Raw genomic sequence first — 19,906 nt, forward strand, 5'->3', positions numbered from 1 at the left:
ATGACACTGTAAAGCAACTGTTAATGACTCATTTTTACAACAGGCTGACCAACTGATCTCCACTCATGTTCCACTTACTCCATTTTCTCTCACCTTTGACCATATCACACATTGTTTATCAGCAGATGAAGTTTTCTTAATTTCTTAGGTTTTGATGAACTTTTTCACTTAACTGAAGTGTGTTGGTCCTTTTTTGTCTTTATTTTGATGGACAGAGAAAGAGAGATAGGAAAGTCAGGGAGAGAGAGAGCGAGGGTATGACATGCAGCAAAGGGCCATAGGTTGGACTCGAACCTGGGCCGCTGCAGATAAGATTAAGCCTTGCTCTACCATGTGCCACCAAGGTGCCCCCTGCAGGAATGTTATCACTGGTTTTGCTAAATCAATCTTTTAAACTGCCCATTGTGAGTTTGACTACGGTGTAGGAGTGCATTGCAATGCTAAGTCGCTAACTATTTTCAGCTTCATGTAATTACGGTACATTTCAGTCAGACAGCATTTAAAAAAGATGCTTCATCTTATTTTGCTTATGGTTTGAAGTTTTGGAGAAATACTTAAATTACTAATACTAGAATACTAAAAATTAAAAAAATTTAAAATTATCAAAGGAAATGTTCATGATGGAGGTCGACCCCTTTGGAAATATTATGATCACTATATGGTATTTTGATCGATATTAAATTTTGTCGGCATGATTTAATAATTGCTGTGTAATTGAGAACTTAACAAAGAATCCCACCCAACTGTCTGATACCTGTTAAAATGTATGTAGGATGATTTGTCAAATTTGTTTTGGTTTTCCATAAAATATGGGATTTTTAAAAGTGTAAAATTATGCATTTAACGTTTGGGATGTGAAAACTGAGACAAAGCAACTGTGACATATAAAACTCTCTATCCTCATTTTATTTGTCTCCAACATTCAGTCTGGATTCACTTCTTTACACACTGAATAACTGAGTCACACCCCAATTGTTTTCCAAATAAATCATATCACAATATGCATAATTGCATAATGCATAATTTTTGGAGGCCCACTTGAGCGAATGATGAGCTTATTATCAATTGCTAATTGCTGGGCACAAGAGGAAAGGGAACCAGGACGGAAATGTATAAATCATTGTGACTGATGTAAGATTCAGTAAATTGTGAAATATTGGGTACAGAGGGGTTCAAAAGTCTTCTGAAGAAAAGGAATATGAGACAATACAAAAATCATTGTAATGCATGTTCAGTTATTGTGATAAAGAAGGAATTTTAATACATACATTATGTACAATATAGCATTCTTGGACATTCACTAAAGCCACGTTTCAGTGCAGAACAACCTGTAAGAGATATACTATATCTACTATGATGCAGCATCTTGCCATAAATGCACTTCATTAGAATCTGGATCTGAAGGCCTGTTCAGAATAGTCTGTTCTGAGAAAGAGGAAAGCCACTAGATGGTGATCACATTTAAAGTTAACACATTAACTAGAAATGTATCATTTTCTCACACATTTCAATGTCTTACAGTTGCCATTGTGCATTCATTTATTCCCATCAGATCACATGAGCTTTGACCATCAAATCAGTAACAAAAACAGCCTCTGTCCTGATTATACCAATGCTGGGCCTTCTCATTCTCTTATGTTTTATAGTGATGAAGTGAAGAAATCTTTGAAAACAACCAAAAAAAGAGAAGATTAAATCAATAATTCAATCAATGGAGAAAAAAAAGACTTTTTAACATGCCCGAAACAATAACTTTCAAAGACTCTGCAGCTTTGAGTAATTGCAAAATGTTAACTTTGGTAAATAACAAGTTTTGTGTTCACTGGAACAGATTTTAAGAGTTTCTGAATCTTAAAATGATTTTAAAAAAGTGTATTACCATGATCATAAAGTAAAATCCTGGACTGCAATGAGTTTTTGTAAGACCAGAGAGAATTACTTAAGTCTTTGATTGTGTCAAAATTCCTCTGAAAATACTCCCCCACCTCTCATTGTTGCACCTCATGTGCTTTGCTGTTTCTCACCTGCTACAAGAGAAACATATGAAAACCTGTTTAACTGTAACTGTGACTGTAACTGTACGCTACAGGTTATACAGGAAGTTCTTTTTACAGATGTTGAGGGGATTTAAGGCTTCAAAGAAAGTAAAAGTTCTTATTTTCTCTGTAATACGTTTTTAGTTTATTTATTTATTTATTTTTTTTGCATCATGTTTTCTCTGGGATTTTGTTGTCCATTTCAGAGCCTAGTGTTGACTACAGTGTATTAAAAGCTAACATTTTGCTTGGAACACAATGTAAAAGCATGAGAAACTAAAGTATTTGTAGGAGCAATGCCATTGTATGTACTGAACCCTTGAAAATAATAACTGTAATAAGTGTTTGTTTCTTTTTCACAGGCATAAATAGCCAGTCAACTTTCGGTAAATAAACAGCTTGTAGCAGAATAAAACTAAGGGGGAAAACACACACACATTGGCTCTATAAATTAAATCAAATCCAGTGATACAGTGATCTCCTGTCATCTTGCAAACAACAGTCCTCTCTCTCTTTGTGCTGAGAGGGGGTGAGGGAGGTACAGAGACTCTGATCTGCAACAAAGTGGAGTCCTCAGTGACAAAAACCAGCATCACCTTTTAAGTTCAAACTCCAGTTTCTTCCGAGAGTAAACTCCCTCGCTGGTGCCTCATAGCCATTTTGTAGGTTCAGTTTCCTCCTCCTCTGACCTCCAGGCGGCTGATCCCATCTTCCTACTCTCTCTCGCCCTCTTTGGTTTCCTGAGTGTTTCTCTCAGATGATTTCCAGGACGTCACAGGGCACAAAGCCTCTCTTCTTTCCACTCGCCACTCGGATGAAGCCGCTGCGCTCACCCTCACTGCTCACACAGATCTGAGAGCAGAAGACAAATTTTACTTCCGTGATAAACAAAAAAGGATATGAGCACGAAATACAGTTGACAAAATCAGACAACTTAATATTTTAATAACAATTAAGTTGGCCCCAACATGTGGTTTTCTGAGTTCAGTTGTGAAGAACTTTACTGGACTGTAACAAAAAAGTCTGTGACTGGATTTGAATTGGAAACATTGCGGTTACATGGTATGTGTCTTAGACCACTCGGCTGCCATGACACCCCCATGAAGAGTTTTCTTGTAAGAAGATTCCAGACTATGACTTGTTGCAACTGATCCAAAACTGCTGCCCGAGTACTGACTAGGACCAGAAAGAGGGCACACATTACACCTATTTTAAAGCCAGTGTTCATATTCAAAATTATTTCACTACTTCTGTCTTCATGATACCAAGATAATTATCTGCAGTGCTTTCATGTATGAGTCATGAAGGCCCCATCGTTCCCCTAGCATGAGCCTTTTCATTGTTCTGAAGACCAGCACAAAAAATCTTTTATTTCCCTTTCATCTTTCCTGCTCAAATCTCTGTTTTTATCTGCCTTAGTGTCCAATTGTTGTTTTATTTTTATTTTATTTCATGAAGACTTACTACGAGTCACCTGTCACTGCACTAACCTGTATGAAAGGTACGATAAAAAGTTTGATCTGTATAGTATAATCTCATTGCACAAAATCTGTGTTAATAGACTGCATTGCCTATCTTAAGTATAAATTGTTGCTTCATATATTGTCATTGCGCAGAAAGGTGATAATGATGATGCTGTAATTGCAATGAGAATCAACAGTAATAATTGTGGTTACAATTTACTTTCAAGGAGAGGGAATGGGTTGTGTTCTGAGCAATAAATATGCTGTTTCCTAATTTCCCTCACTTACCCTCATAATGGGCCAGAACACACTGTGTTTTCCTGCTCACTCTAAGTACTCTACAACATCTTCCCCTGGGTTTGTGTGACTGGAAAAGAAAGGCAGCGGGTCACAGACCCGTCTTGTGTTCGGCGGTTTCATCTCCACTGGGGGTTGCTTACTTTAAGTCTCCTCTGATTCCCAGCGTGCCTTGGAACGTATTGTGGGAAAAAGGGAGTCTGATCTAAGTACAGCCTTTATCCCAAAAATGCAAATTTAATGGTAACTCCTGTGTCAGACAACTCTCGTCAAGCTTTTCAGTGAGTGAGTGTATGTGAGGGCAGAGTCGCTGGAGGTAAGAGATGACGTGGGAGCTGCAGGAGGGTAATACAATGGCTAAAGAGCTGCTGGATAATGTGACTCTGATGTGCTCTAAGGGATGTGATCATGAATCACACACAGGTGTAATGTGGCAATTTAAATGTCCATGATAAAGGTTATTGCTCTACCCACACATTATGATACCGATGTTCACTGGAACAACCCGGCTAATGTTTGGTCTAAATTAACTCTTCCCATGTTTTGTCCTTGTGGCTCCAGGGGCAAGCAATTAACCCAAACAACAATCATATCACTACTGAGAAATCTTTACACTTCTGTATTGTCACTTGATTAGAAACTGAGGAGACCAGCCTTTTTCAGCTTGGTGTCCAGGCTTTTTTAACGTCTTCGAGCATCATCTTTAAAAATGAAGACGATCATTGTTCACACATAATCTTCATCATCATCATAATTATCGGTACCTGTCCCTCCTTCAGGGTGATCTGGCCTTGTTCCTTACAGCCGATGAACGTTCTGTTACACCTGAACACTTGGTCCCCCGCCCGCACCTGATGAGCAAAGGCTGCTGGGAAGAAACCGATCCTGTCCTCAATTACCCCCTGAAAAAAAAATTCATTCATCAAACATTAAAACAGCTGAAGCATTGAAGGACTGCAAAGGACATAAGGAGATTACAGAGCCAGTGTTTTCATAAATGATTAGATAAATGCCTTGGAAAAAAAAAACCCCCAACATAGGCTCTGTTGGTTATAGTTCATTATACCTGTATAAAGTTTTATTTTAGATCATGCTACAGTAAATATACCTGATACATAAAACAAATTAGATATAGTGAATGTGTTTTCACATATATGCAGGTGTTACATCAGGTGCTAATCATTGCCTCTTGACCTGTTCAAGTATTCATTGTTCAAAGACCATGCAGGCCAGATGCCTCTGTTTATCTACAGGCTGTAGAGAACAACAACAGCATTAAAATACGTGATGAGTTTCTTCATGGTCTGGTGGCAGCAGGCTGCCTCCGTACAGTCACGTTTCGGCCCCTTTGTCTACCTAATTGATCTGTCATGCATTTGTGTCCTGAGGCAGTCTGCTTTCTTGCTCTTATAATGTACAGCTTGATGTCCAGTAATTTATCAATCCATTTCTTAATGGGGCATTTTTGGGTCTTAATGGAAAACACACGTTATATGCAAGCAGGACAACAACAAACCTGCAAATTCTATCTTTGACTTTAGCATCTTGAAAGGTTAGATGTACCATGTCACTACTCAGGTGTGATATGCTGATTTTGTACCTACCTTCCACCAGTCATCATTAGAGTCATCAGCCAATAAGATCCTGTCTCCCGCTCTGCAACGAGAAAGCAAAACAACGTCAAATTTAGCCAAGTGGTTTTTCTCTTCATATATACATTGCCAGATTAATTGGGAGCCCTGTGGCAAAACTGAGCTATAAGCCCCTATTAACCTTCTTTTGAGTGAGTGTTTGTACCAAATTTTAAGAAATTCCTTCAAGGTGTTACTGAGATATTGCGTTCACAAGGCCAAAATGGTGTTTTGTGAGGTCACCATGACTTTGACCTTTGACCATTAAAATCTAATTATTTCATCCTTTAGTCCAAGTGAAAGTTTGTTCCAATTTTGAAGAAATTTCCTCAAGGTGTTCCTGTGTTCATGAGAATGGGACAGACGGACATACAACCTGAAAATGTTATGCCTCCAGCCATGGCTGTTGCCGCGATAATGAGTCAGATGGAAAGATTTAAAAAATTGTCCGGAGAGTTAGCATTAATTAGCTCTCTGCAGCAGCTAAAATCAACTAGCAACAAATATTTCACTTATTTCAGAGAGGCCCTCTTACATAGAGCATGCATATTCAAGCAGAAGACAGAAGCGTTTGTCATCTTTCCTCTGATTAAATGACATGTTACACACCTTAATCCTGTTTGCGGTAAGTAAATCTTATTTATCCAGGAATTGCATGAATCACAGTACCCCATCGCCGCATGTGTCATAATTACTAGCATATGTTCAAAGCGGTCGGCTTCAGTATCCAAAGTTCCAGCACAGCTGAACCAAATGTTGCTTTATGTAATCCTCCCTTCTCTTCCTCTTGTGGTTCAGTTACAACACTGGCTGTCCTTTGCTTAGAAATAACGATCATGACTCAGAGAACACTGTTTACTAAAGGTGAAAAACAGCACAGCCAAAAGGTGATGTAAATAAAGTAGATACATGTTGATTCAATTAGAATAACAGGAAATTAAGCAGATAAGCATTTCCTACACTGTTCGTTAAAAACAAGTTAATGATGAAAAAGTGAGAGATGTCAGTGAGAAAAGGGGTTGGTAAAAACCTTTATCCATTGAACAACAAAGAACAGGTGGGTTTTTGAATCTAATATATTATTAAAATGCATCTCTCAACATCATTACACCACACAGTTGAAAGTAATCATGTAATCAGAGCATGTGGCGGCAACTGAAACTAATCACAAAACTGATATTCTCACTTAAAATGAAAACTGAACCTTTTGATTAAGGGCTTCGATTTTCCTCCGTTCGTGCTTTACCTGTTAATGTTTGATGTATTGAATACTATCTGCAGCAAGACCCAGAGGTGAAAAAGATTGCTGTAGGCTTTCATAAGAGAAGAAACAAAGTGAAACAACGCTTGGTGAGTGTTGTGCTGTAGAGCAAGTATCGGTGGACAGGGGTCCTAGAGGAGAAAGTCAATGAATTTCAATGAAGTTTTCCTGATCAAAGAGAGAGGAAGGACCGTGTGTGTGTGTGTGTGTGTGTGTGTGTGTGTGTGTGTGTGTGTGTGTGTGTGTTTAGAGGAAATAGAGGGAGAGAACAAGCACACTCATATCCTTAAATCCTCTGAGGATTTCTGTGAGAACCAAGAACAAATGGGTACTTAGGCTGAAGGACTGTTCATGATGAATTCTCTCACTCTTGAGGGCCACAGCTCTATCAATCATACCTAAGGCAGGGGATAAAACCTGCAGCCTGAGTTTCACATTGAATCAGAGAAAATAAGACAGGTGAGATATATAGAGCGTTGTGTTGAATTTGAATTGTTCTTCCATAGTATGTCTTAAGGCTGAGTAAGTTGAATACTTAACGTTTGACATAATTACAAAAAAAATGATGAATACTGTAATTATAGAATTATAAATACTATAATTCTGCAATTGTAAATTAGAGCTTGTAAAACATGCTGTTGTGTGTCGGTGAGTTCAATTACCTCACGTTGCAGTTTTGCACAGACCAATCAGTGTCACATCAGGTGGTTTTAATTAGCTGTCAAAGCTGAAGCGACCGCTGACATCACTGATCAGAGGCCATGAATGCAGCACGCTTGACAGTTTGAACTCACAGACTGCGTCCGAAATCACTCCGTTTCTGCTGCCGACAGTAACGCCCTACATTTACTTTCGCGTTTTTACTTGAGTGTTAGAGCTGTTTGTGTGACAGCAGTGCCTGTTGCATGAGCACTGCTTTTTGCCACGATTCTCATGATGCAGTGTTTCACTTTTGATAGATGTCCTATATTCTCTTTTAGCTCTGTTTTTTGTCCTCGCTAGCTCCTGAGGGAAGTAGCTGAGTCTTTAGCTAAATGCTCCGCTGTGTTTACCTCGCTAGTGTCTCACCGTGTCTGTCTGTCTGTTTGATGCTGAGCAGGTTAGGCTGCACATTGTTTTCATATTGTCAACGTTGTTATTGAAACAAAAAATATTCAAACTGCTTTAAACTAAATTTTAAATGTGGAACTTTTACATACAACATTAGTATTTTTTCCACCCCTGCTTAAGACTAAATTTACTGAGTAAACTATTAACTGTTTATTAGATAGAGGATAGTGAATGAAGCTATGGAGACCAGTGCAGCAGCAGCAACTTGACTTATCCTCACTCCATATTCTAAATTAAATAGGTATCTACTTCTGTACTGGCCTGAAAAGTGTGAACACATCATAATTTCAACCAAAATAAAAGAAGTTGTTTTCAAAAAGAACACAGTGCCGCTGCCTCGTGGGATCTAGAAATGGACTCTCCTCTCTCAGGATGAATTCAAGAAGACATGAGATTGATTGATATTTATAGACCATCACCACATGCACACAGGTGCCATTAATGAGGCCACTCCAGAGAACTAAATCTTTGAAGACCATTGCCTAAAAAGAGGACGCTAATGAGTAGATTTTCACCTGTGCTGCTCTGAACACACTGATTATGAAACAGGAAAACACTAATTAAGAGACAACATGATTTACTGGCATAAAAAAGTAGGTGAAGACCGACAAGGAGCAGACAGCTCTTCAACAGCAGACACCAACACACCTCAAACAGTAAATTAAACACCATGTACATTACACAATTTGTGTTTTGGATAGTGTGCCTAAGTCCTTTTGTGTTCTCTTACTGTATACATGAGTATAAATGCTTTAGATTGTTTTTTCAAGACATACATTAAAAGGCGACAGGAGTCACTGAAACGGAAAGGCTCTGTTCCTCTCACCGCTGCTGTGTGTACATGGCAGACTTGTTCAACTAATCAATATATTACGATTTTACAGTTAATTAAAAATAGGAGAATACACCCCCCTGCTACTCTTCAATGCAATTCAAAGAGTCAGAACACTAATATAAGACGCAAAAATTAGTTCTCTAAATAACTTAAACTAATAACCAACATTTCAAAGAGTAACTGTAATAGTTAGGAGCAGGACTTGGGACTGATTGCTTTGTTACAATGAGCAGCGTAAACTTTTTGTGTGTTAAGGGGACCTAAACGCATGTGTACAAATTAATCAGCTCTGGATTCAGTTTATTATGTTCATAAGCCTTACATTTAATTTCACACTGAAGTTGAATCATGCTTACAGAAGAATTTAGATGGCAGTGTGTTTACTGTTTCCCCCTTTTCTTCTGAATATTTGAACAGTGATTATGGATCAAAAGAAATTATTATAGCCATGTCAGTCAATCTGTCAGCAATATTTCATTTGCAGTCCCTGTATGACAGTGGGTGCTGTAGGATTTCTTTATTAAATTGACGTGTGTGTGTGTGTGTGTGTACATGTGTGTAAACTGACCTCATCTCCAGGTCATGGCTCTCTTGGGCTGTGAAATTGTACAAGGCCACATAGGTGTTGAGCTTGAGGATGTCTTTCTGTAGTTGGCTCTGCTCCAGCTAGACAACACAAACAAACAGAAATACATGAGCTCACAGATTTGATTCTATTCTCTACAGCCCCTTCTCTCGCAATTAAAATCTTAAAATACTCCTTTGGCATTCACATAAGTAGGAGAAGCCCTTGTTTACAGTACACTGATAGACCGAGGAGCTGCCTTGGTTGTTCTGCAATCTGTTCCTATAAGTCCAGCGTCAACATGAGTGGGAGAGGCAGGATCTGGTTTTCAGGAACGCTTAGGAAGTTAAAACAGCACAGGGTTGTGGGTGGAGAGGAAGTTCTCAGAGAGGTGTTAGCACAATTAGCAGGGAGATATGCTGCCGTTCTGGCGCTCTTCACACCTGCTCAGAAAACTGGTGGGTGCATTTTCCTGTTTCATCACCAATACCTTGAGCCTGAATCCTGCCTGCTGGGTCCCTGAAATCCCTCCTAATAAGAACTTGTCCTGTTCCTGCTTGGTGCCTGGAGGGAAATGGTGCTAAAGGATATGGGAATGACTTCTTAAGACACACTGGCTAGTTTTGCAAGACAACAGCACTATTTAACTTTTTTTTTTTTTAAACTTTGTGGCACTTTATAGTAATGAGGGAAAATGATTTTGGTCTTCTGTTGCTCCCCGACATCACCTACGTGGACAGGCTAAGTGGTTGATGGATGAGTTGAGTTAACTGTGGCCACAAGGCAAACTGCCTCTGTGGCCTCTGGGTGGAAACAACAACATCAAGCAGTGGCAATACATTACAGCTGACTAAAAGCTCAAGGCCTTGAGAGGGCCTTGATGCTGCAGAGGCCTTGAACAGTGGCTGACAGGATGGGCAGGCCGAGATAACAGCCTCCTTTCTAACTGAGCTTTCAGGAAATAAAGCAGTATCTGAGGTAAAGGGCAATGCAGCCAAGGAAAAATGGAAAAAAGAATTTAGCGGTGTGGATTCCTTTAACCCTACAGTTATTAATTTTTTTGGCCACTTGGGGGAAGAAAAACAACCTGTTAACACAACTTTGACATGTTATCACCTTATGATGTTGCTAGCTGCTGTCCAGTGTTTGATGCTGTGTGTGTAGCGTACTATGGATTTATTCACAACAGCTGATGAGAGTAGTGAGTGAACCAAACAGGAGTAATGTGGACTGAAAAACCAAAACAATGAGCTAAAAGATGCTGAACCGCTCCGTGGAGTCGAGAGGAACTGCAGAGTTAGGGTTAAAACTCTCTCTGGGTCTGACTCTTCATGATACGCATGCTGATTAATGTTTTGTTTGAACCATCGTTAAAATAAAAGTGCTATTTTCCAATATTTTTATTCCAGTAAAAATGGCGATAACATTTGATGTTTCCGCCAGCAGCACATGCAATAGAAGTTTGTTTGAAATAAATAGATGCTGCCTTGGATGAAGAGACAAACTAAAATAGCGCCACCTACACAAAATCCAACTTTACAAACAGAGAATTCAAGCGAAAAGAAATCACTGCAACCAGACTGAACCAGACTATTTTACTGTCAATTGATCTCAGGGAGTTTAACACAAAACCTGAAAACTGTGAACAGATGGCCGTCCTGTGTGTGACTGTGTGTGTTCCCATTTGTGCGTGTGAGCCTCTCATCTCAAATTGGAGGCCCCTACTCTGGTGAAGAAGCAGTTTTCCAGCGTTTTTCTCTGCTCATTACCCCGCCGAGCCTCCATCTGTCTGTCCACCAGCCTGAGCTAATGGACCTGTCGGATGACAGACAAACAGCCCGCTGCCAGCTGTGCTCGGTCCAGTCTGATAACACCACACAAGGCACTTCAGGTCTCTTCCTTGAAATGGATGGCTGGACTGCTAGATTGTATTGCAGAGGGGAGAGTTGTGTGTGTGTGTGTGTGTGTGTGTGTGTGTGTGCATGTTTTTTTTGCCTTGTATGGATATTTGTTCATTTTTGTGTTTGTCTCTGTGTATCTGTGGTTCTTTTTCCACTGTTGACAATGGGGATAAACATGTTAAACTATAAAAGTAAACATGACAGATGGCTGGAGGTTGAAAATATCTACAAAGAACATTGATACTGAAAGCACCTCTCCACAAATCCCTCCGTGGAAGCTGAAAAGATGCGGGGGGTGATAAGATATTCGCAGATGTTTAATCTTTTTCTGTCTCTGGCATGAATTTTGCACCATCAGCGGTACATCTACGCTGTAGAGAATGAATACAGCAGCACAGATCCCAGAGCTGCACAGCCAAACATTAAGGTCAAGGCTTCGACTTATCAGTGCAGGCCAGTGGTCGTGTCAGCTTGGGTATGATTTGTTACAGCAGGAAGAGAAGTTTTCCCTCAAAGCCCTGGGAAATTCAGCAGCAATGATAGAGGCAAAGGGCCAAGTGCAGCATGCTTAATGGACGTAAACTGGACTGACTTGGTAGCAGTTCTCAGACTAACCATGCAGAGTTCAGAAGTTGGTCAGTGAACATAATCGGTTCTCAGAGGATTTCATGCTACGTCAGTAGTACACGTTACAATGAGACTCTGGGCTGCAGAATAACAAGCATTGTGAAAACTGAGTGAAAAAGTTGACTGCTGCAGTTACTGACGTGTGAAATTGCTGAAAAGACTTTCTGCTGCCATTCATCAAAAACACAATATTCAGTTTACTTTTGCTTTTTCATCCTTATGTCATCAGCAGTTTATCATTCACTAAAAGGCTTTATTCATTTATAAAAGTGGCAGCAAATTGTCTCTGCAGGTGAAAAGTATTTACCTCACACTGTGATGATGTTTGTGTTTAAACTGAAATTGAAGGATCACATGATTTATTGTGGGACAAAAGAATTGTGCAACCTTTTCTACAGCTGTTGGAATAGATGACTCTTCAAGACTGTCAAAAAACTAGGTTGTTGCTTTGCTCTGAAGAGAAGACAGCTTGAATATAAAAGGTTTTTTGGCAGTTGAAATTCCCTGAGATTATAGTTTTGTCAAACAGGGTCTTTTGATAGAATGGGTGCCTTAAAACCAAGTCAAGCTGCATATTGTAAAACTGCAAATAATTTCCTGCAAATACAAGATAAGTAAGTAAGTAGTAGCAAAGCAAAATTTAAAGTGTTCTGATTTCCTCTGAATTTAGTTTAATCTGATTTCCTGCATTATATTCCAAGAACAGTACTGCTCAGGCATATAATGAACTCATGCACACCCAGTCGTCAGCATTAGATGCAGCATTTACTTTGTGAAACAATTTGATTGATTAGTTTCTTACTGGCAAATCATCAGGTTTTCCCTCTGGCTGATGGTAATGTTCCGTCCCGTTCTCAATGACTGTGAAGACTGAGAAAACAAACAAACAAAAAAAAAAAAAATCAAAAATCAAAAAAATGACTACCCATTTCAATAAACAATTATTAGATTCCAGGTTGACACAAACACATGCTGATATCTTTGCTCCTGGCTAGACCTTTGCCAGGAAAAGGGCAGAGCGTTTGTGACACCAGTGGAAAGATCATGAGCTCATTACTGTGAAATCAAATGGGCCTAGATGAAGTCATAGCAATCAACTGGTTTGATTATGATCTTTCTTGTCTGCAAATGGAAACTGGTGGAAGCAACAAATCAAAGATGTCACCAAAAACACAATGACTCAAGCTCTGGGATTCATTAATATAACACAATTCTGGATAGCTTTCATAGACCATAGCTGTCTTTTTCCCATTAACCCAAGCACTATTAGGAAAATGGAACAGGTTTGCACGTAGGTGCACCACATAGCACAGGCTAACAAGGTGAGTTGGATGCATCTCCTTCTTTGTTGGGCCAGATGCTATTTTTGCAGGAAATATTTCAGCAGCATTGTAGCTATTCTTCAAATAGCATTTTCCAATACCAAAGGACTACCTTGGTGCACTCCATCACTCTCCTTGGCTTCATTGCTCAGGGTGAATACATTGGATTGTAAAGGGTCAGTGCCTTGCCCTTCACTACGGAGACTATTGTGCAGCAGAAAATCCCCAGCATCGCTAAATCAAGAGCTACACACAATGCAAGATAAAAGGGAGGGGTCTACACATTTCTTTAAGCTTTTTCTACAGGGTATTCTATAGCAGGGTCAGAGTGAGCAAACACAGCAAAATGAGCAAGTTCAACTCAATGGAAAATAGTGAAGAACCTTATTTGATGGTTCATAGGAGCAGAATTTGATGTTGCAACCCTCTCAGACTCACTTGTGGGAAGAGAAATAGCAGTATTTTTTTAATGTGTCACTACATGGCTTTGATCCAGATGCACACAGTGTACCGTAACGGACACTCACCATCATCACTGTGTTTTCTCGACAGCTCCTGCCTGCTGCTGTGAGCCACCACCTCCTCTGGAACCTTATCCAAGTCACTGGTCTGCAGAGATTAGGTACATTCGATAAAAGACCTGTCAATAATCTTCTCAATTAGTGTGTTAGTTGTTGAGTCTATTTAAGTCAGAAAAAATGTCAAAAATGGCCATCCCAGTTCAGTCCAAAGTGACGTCTTTAGAGTAAATGTTTTGTGTTGTCCAACCAATGACCCAAAATACAAAGATATTCACTTTCCTGTCATATAAAAGACTTTTAGAAGTTGGAACCAAAGAATTTTGGTATTTTTTATGTAGGAAATTTGATTTGAATTGAGATATCTTTGGAGCTCTAATAAAGAGAGATGGATAGAAATAGATAGTGGGAGATACTGATAAATAGATGAATAGGGAAACAGACTGGGAAAGGGATGAAGACAAACAGAGATAGATGGAGGTTTGCTGTATATAGATAGATAAGTACGAAACTGGCTAAAACAGACGCACTTTCACAGACCAACCAGCTATTTTGGAGAAGTCTGTAGTGTAGCAAACACACTGTTTCTAAGTCTGCATGTGGAAACTATTAGCATAACCCCTGTTGAGATCACATTGTCTCTGTGAGTCTCCACTGACACACACACACACACCCATTTACTAACAGCTGCGCAGGACAGGACAGGATGGCCTGAACCCAACAGCTTTCAGATGTCATCATACAGAGGCTCATGTCCAGACTGCTTATACAGTTTAGCTTACATTAGAAGTGATAAGCTATGAAACACAGATTTGCTTGTGCGTTACACACAGATGGAAAGGAGGCTGGAAAGGACTGTAGCTTTCCAATCAGTCCAGTCCATCTTCAGAGCTGTAACATGAGAGTTTGCACCGACATCTCCCGTCATGGCTGCCTGGACCAGACTGCCTTTATTGGTAGTGTTTACAGCCCTGCACTGGCCATATCTATTTTGACCATCAGCTACAGTGGGACAAAATAAAACAAGCATAATACCTGAACTGAACTGGGAAAACCTACTAGTGTCTAGTGTAGATTGATGAAGAGGAGAACTGGGAAATGGAATAGAACAAACAACCCTGTATGATTAAAAAGTGATTTGTATTTGAAATCTTTGGCAGGTACAGGTACAGTATAATGTTTTAATAGAGTAAAAACAAACACTACCTGACATGATAAATTACCCTTTTCTTACCGAGTTTCTGTGTGGAGACTCAGAGCCACTGGCCCTCTTGGCCTTTTGTGCCAGAGACGTCCCAAACCTCAAGGCCTCATACACGGGGTCCACCTTATTGCCACAGGCTTTAGAAAAGAATAATACAAGACATAAAGAAAACTGATGACAAACAAATGTTAAGCTTTAGTGAAAGCCAAGTTGTGATTCACAATACTACAAAACAAAGTAGCTAAATATTATAAAATAGAAAACTGGTTCTAGAAGAGTGGAGTTTAGTTTGAGCTTTAGAGAATCCCATCCCACACAGAACTGGACTCATTATGGAGATCTAAGCTGCTCACCGATGGGCATAACTTCTTTGATACAGCCATACTGTTCCTGGATCAGTAATGGGGAGCTGTAGTACCGCCGAAAGCCTTTTGGCTGCAGAGAGGAATACAGAGAGGGGAAAAAAGAGGGGCAACAGACATTAGAGACAAATCAATATGCAGCACCGCAGGCAGCACAGCACCCTGACATTGAAATACTGCACATAACTGTAGAGATAAAGTTATGCCAAACTGGATGCCGAGCATCTCAGCAAGCTCAAGCATATTTTAACACACAAATTCAGTGTCAGATAATACCTTCAATATGAATAAAATGTGTACAAAATAGTGGTCAGTTTCATAGCTCCCTTCCTGAGGCAATGATCAATAGTATGAATGAAAAATCAAATATTCAATTAATGCTGATGATCACTAAGGTAATTTAATGTGAGAGACGTATGTTTAAGTTTAAGTTTAAACATGAATCCTAATCCTCTTAGTTTTGTTGTTACATCACTAATTTCCCATAAGACATTTAGAAACTATTAGAAGTAAATATCCAAACAAAAATTTGTGAATTGACAAATAATAATCACTCATTACCAGAAAAAGAAAAATGTGCCAGCGTTTTTAAAAAATATATAAAAACATAAATGTATAAAGTATTAAGAACATTTTTGGCAGCAATGTGCCAGTAATCACAAGACTTATGATACTCATGTGATACTGTTTAACACTGTCACATGTGCTGTGTAAACACAACTTGAAACTTGACAGATCAACTGTTTGTGTTTCGTTCCTAATTAAAGATATGAACTGCACAACCCCGAATGTGGTTACCAGAGCACAAAACTAGCAGCTAGCTACATTAATTGGCACCTACAGCATGTGCCCATGGGGGATGGGTAGCAATCCTGTTTATAGAGACACTGATACATCGTTTGATGCTTGGAAGTGTCTGAACAATTAGAGCTAAATATTACAAAAAGATCATTTACCAGGAACATGTGCATGAGTTCTAACGTATCATGCAGTTTGTTTGGCAGGAACAGACAAAAATGCACATGTATTTTTCTACAATAAACAAAATGATTCGATTCAGGTCAGAGGAGAGAAAAACATGCACCGTGCAGCGTAATCACAGTGCAACTAACTGCCACAAAAAAAGGTGAGGGTGTGAGAAACAATGGCACGACCGCTGGTCTGGATAGCTTCAGAGTTACACATCAGGAGAGGCAGAATGAGGGTGGAGCAGAGTGCAGACGCTGAAGGGGCTGTCAGACTCAGTCCGCACTCAGTACTGCACTACCCCGCAGCAGAGGTGCAACATTAGTTCCACTCAATTTAAATTAAATTTCAGCATAATTTAATTTTAATGAAGAATATTTACAATTACAGTTTTAATTTGTGCACAGTCATCATGAATCAATAATTGATTTGTTATATACAGAGTTAAAATCCCAACATGCAGGAGTAGGAAAAAAAATGGCTAGACTGTGGTCACCTCACTAGAAAAACTGGTCTTAAAGTGTAGGTCTTAATTTATCTGCCTGTCATGTCCTCCCATCTCCCAAGGCCTTCAAACATTTATCATTTCTATATCCATTACCTGCCTGTGCCCTGACCAATCAATACATCCCCATCTGTCTTAAGCACAGAAGAAAGACAGGAGATTGAAATTCTTCACAATCTTTGAAGACGTATGTTACCTGAAGCACACTGGGTAATGATTAATGTATGAATTCACAGTCTTTTGCATTTTCTTTATGTTTGTGATTTGGAAGGCGTCCCAGATAACCACTGTACAGCCTTACTGATAACATACAGTGGTTTTTGACAAGATTAATGTCACTTGATTACAGCACACTTCTGTTCTTTACTACATCAATGCTGAAGAACTACATCTCACAGGGCAGCCTTTTTTCTGTCTGTTCGCGTTGCGTGTATTCAAGTTGCGGCTGGTGAAATGTGCACTGCTAATCAGTCCTCCTTAATTCTTCATTTGACACTTCTCATGATGAGACGGCTAAAATAAGCAACCCTTGAGCTCTTCGAGCCCATCGCAAGAGCAGAGATGTCAGACTTTCAGGGGCAAACTCATTAAGGAAAAAAAAAAAGTAAATGAGGCCTTTTTTATGTGTCTTGAATTCACAAATAAGCATAAAGATATAAAATATCCATGTTTCTGTTCAAGTCATGATGAGGACGGCATTGCAATTACATTATTTACTCATGCACAGATGTTTTGGACAGGCACCCTCTCTCAGTGAATAAGATTACATCCAGGCACAGGTGAGCTGTATAACAAAAACCACAACTTTACTGACACACAGCCCCTTACCCTCGCTCTGCTGGTTTAGGTCATTGTTATGCAAAAGCTGGGTTTACCCCATACACACTGAAACAGCAAGCTGGCATTTTAAAATCTATTCACAAGTCTAGTCACACACACTAAAGTTTCATCGCACACACACACTCAAGGAGAGAACAAGATGTGTTTACAAATTTCACCAAACATAAAGGAGTTGAGGTCATTCATTTATAATTTCTATTCATCTGCCATGGTGATGGGTGCTTAATTCTTTTGTTAGTTGGAAAATTCATAACTTTATTAATACTGTAAATAAATAACAGCAGATATTTTACTTAGAGCTGCAATCAACCTTTGTAAAAGTGTAATTGTGTATCTTCCCTGTTGTGGGAGGTATTGCTATCTGATCAGACTTTAAGAAATTCATCTACAGCTTTTAAATACTGGGGGAGAGCATGTATACATTGTGATCTTGTCTCTTTCAATCAGTCTTTTGAATAACCACTTGTGTACAGTGAGCACCGCGGAAATACAGAAAGATGGAGTAAAAGATCTGGATGATGTAGTGGTGGTGAATATGGGCTTCCTGACCAGGAGGAATTGTAGTTTTTCAGTGTTATGCAGGACAGCTGCTATTGTTTGTGTGTGAGCGATAAGCCTTGCTCATCGAACCTGATAAGTGAATCATCCTGTTCATCATAAGTGCTGCTCTGAATCAGTTAAACTTTCTGAATTGTGTCACTGCAGCAGATCTGGTGCAATATGTCGCTCAAACTCTGTAGTAGGACTCAAATCTCACTGGCTACTGACTGAGGGTGTTAGCTGAGTTTCAAGCAGTTACTCACATATTAACTGACACATACTGATAATGAATCATGTTTGATCCAAACTGGCAGCTCTCCCAGAAACTTTAATTGGACTGGAGTTGTTGTTGTTGTTAAGACTGAATCTTAACAACAACCATGTGTCAGGAGAGAATTACTCTTTTCTAGCGAGTGGTCAGCTTTTGTTAACTAAATCACCAACATACTGTATCTGCAAACTCTAGCCTATATAGAGCCATAAAAATGTGTCTTTGATTCTATGTGAATAAAAAAATCTTCCCTGAATGTAAATTTTCAGAGTGTCTGGTAGAACTGAAAATACTAAAAACTAAACTAAAACTAAAAATACTACATCTGTATCTTTAACACTAATATTTTACAACTGGTTGTTGCCAAAACCAATAATTAGAAATTTTGGTTATCTTGTGGAGTGCAGCTCTGCTATCTGAAGCACTAAATACAAATGAAGTCATGTTATGTAACCAAAAAGCTGAACCACAAAGGCCTACGTATTAAATTCAGCTGATTTTTCGACCACATTTGTTGCTCTGTCAGTAAGTTCAGAAACTTACTGAACAAAGAAAGATACACTGAAGATTCAAGATCATGAGGTAACTTGATTTCCTTGCTCAAGGGTTCTCAAGCTAACAGAAACAAGCCTGGCTGCAGAAGTGTCCAAGTTTAGAGTAAGTCGAATTTAGAGCTGTACTCCACTGGGGAAACTTCCCTTTTTATGCATGACCTCTCAACCTCATTTTCCACTCCTGAGAGCCGATCATAACCTCAAGCCTCATCCCTCAGGCATCTAGTGGGAAGACGTCACAATGGGAAAGGAGAAAGAGGGCCTGTGCTGTTAGTATCAGCTTCATATTATTTCCATAAGACATCAGTTCACTTTATTCTTGCTGACTGACACCAAGTTATTCAGGTTAATCCAGATTTCTTCAACTGATTTCAGCACAATTTTCTCAAGTGAAGTGTAGTAAAGTCAGACGAGATAGAATATCACATATAATATGACCTGACAGTGCGGCAGTCTCTCTCTCTTTAGTGTGGGATGTGTCTGTGAATGACTAGAGAGCAGCAGATCCGTCCTGACTGCCAGTTTTCAGGACTTCTGTGGAAGTGAAAGTGATTAATGTTTCCTGGCTCATGGCATCACTAGTGTGAATGGTTTAGGTCCAGAATACATGAATGACATGTTAGTAGAGTATAAACCCAGTAGAGCTCTGAGATCTACTGACTCAGGTCAGATAGTGGAGCACAGAGTTCAGACCAAACATGGTGAAGCAGCATTTAGTTGTTATGCTGCACACAACTGGAACAAACTACCAGCAGAACTGAGGTCAGCCCCAACTGTAAGCACTTTTAAATCCAGGTTAAAAACATTTCTCTTTTCATGTGCTTATAGCTGAGCTCTTTTTAAGAACTTAAAACTCTATTTTCTTCTATTTTACTTTTTCGCCCCTGCTTTTAACTCTATGTTTTCTTTTGTTTTTATGCTGTTTTATACTGTTCTTTTTTTGTCTTTATGTAAAGCACATTGAGTTGCCTTGGTATGAAATGCGCTATATAAATAAAGATGCCTTGCCTTGCCTTGCCTAGTGTGACCGATACCTCCCCAGTAAAAACACCCTGCCCACCCCGACAGACCAACTCCACGACCAAATGGTTTCATTAT

The 19,906-nt window shown here is 39.3% G+C and overlaps 1 protein-coding gene across 2 annotated transcripts in view; it reads right to left on the reverse strand.

Moving 5' to 3' along the window:
• Window positions 1-2,173: 2,173 nt before the first annotated feature.
• stac (SH3 and cysteine rich domain) overlaps window positions 2,174-19,906 on the reverse strand; it is a 31,010-nt gene continuing 13,277 nt past the window's right edge. For both annotated transcript variants that reach the window (XM_071498525.1, XM_071498524.1), the window contains 8 exons: window positions 15,124-15,205; window positions 14,801-14,907; window positions 13,576-13,657; window positions 12,529-12,596; window positions 9,202-9,299; window positions 5,401-5,452; window positions 4,561-4,698; window positions 2,174-2,888 (listed from right to left, as the gene is read on the reverse strand). In XM_071498525.1, coding sequence (XP_071354626.1) covers window positions 2,790-2,888; window positions 4,561-4,698; window positions 5,401-5,452; window positions 9,202-9,299; window positions 12,529-12,596; window positions 13,576-13,657; window positions 14,801-14,907; window positions 15,124-15,205 — 726 coding nt within the window. In that variant the 3' untranslated portion in view covers window positions 2,174-2,789. The remainder of the gene's footprint in view (window positions 2,889-4,560; window positions 4,699-5,400; window positions 5,453-9,201; window positions 9,300-12,528; window positions 12,597-13,575; window positions 13,658-14,800; window positions 14,908-15,123; window positions 15,206-19,906) is intronic.

The sequence above is a fragment of the Trachinotus anak genome, unplaced genomic scaffold (assembly GCF_046630095.1).
Source record: "Trachinotus anak isolate AG129_WGS33_773 ecotype Australia unplaced genomic scaffold, CSIRO_AGI_Tana_v1 ptg000015l, whole genome shotgun sequence".
In the NCBI taxonomy this organism is placed as follows: Eukaryota; Metazoa; Chordata; class Actinopteri; order Carangiformes; family Carangidae; genus Trachinotus; species Trachinotus anak.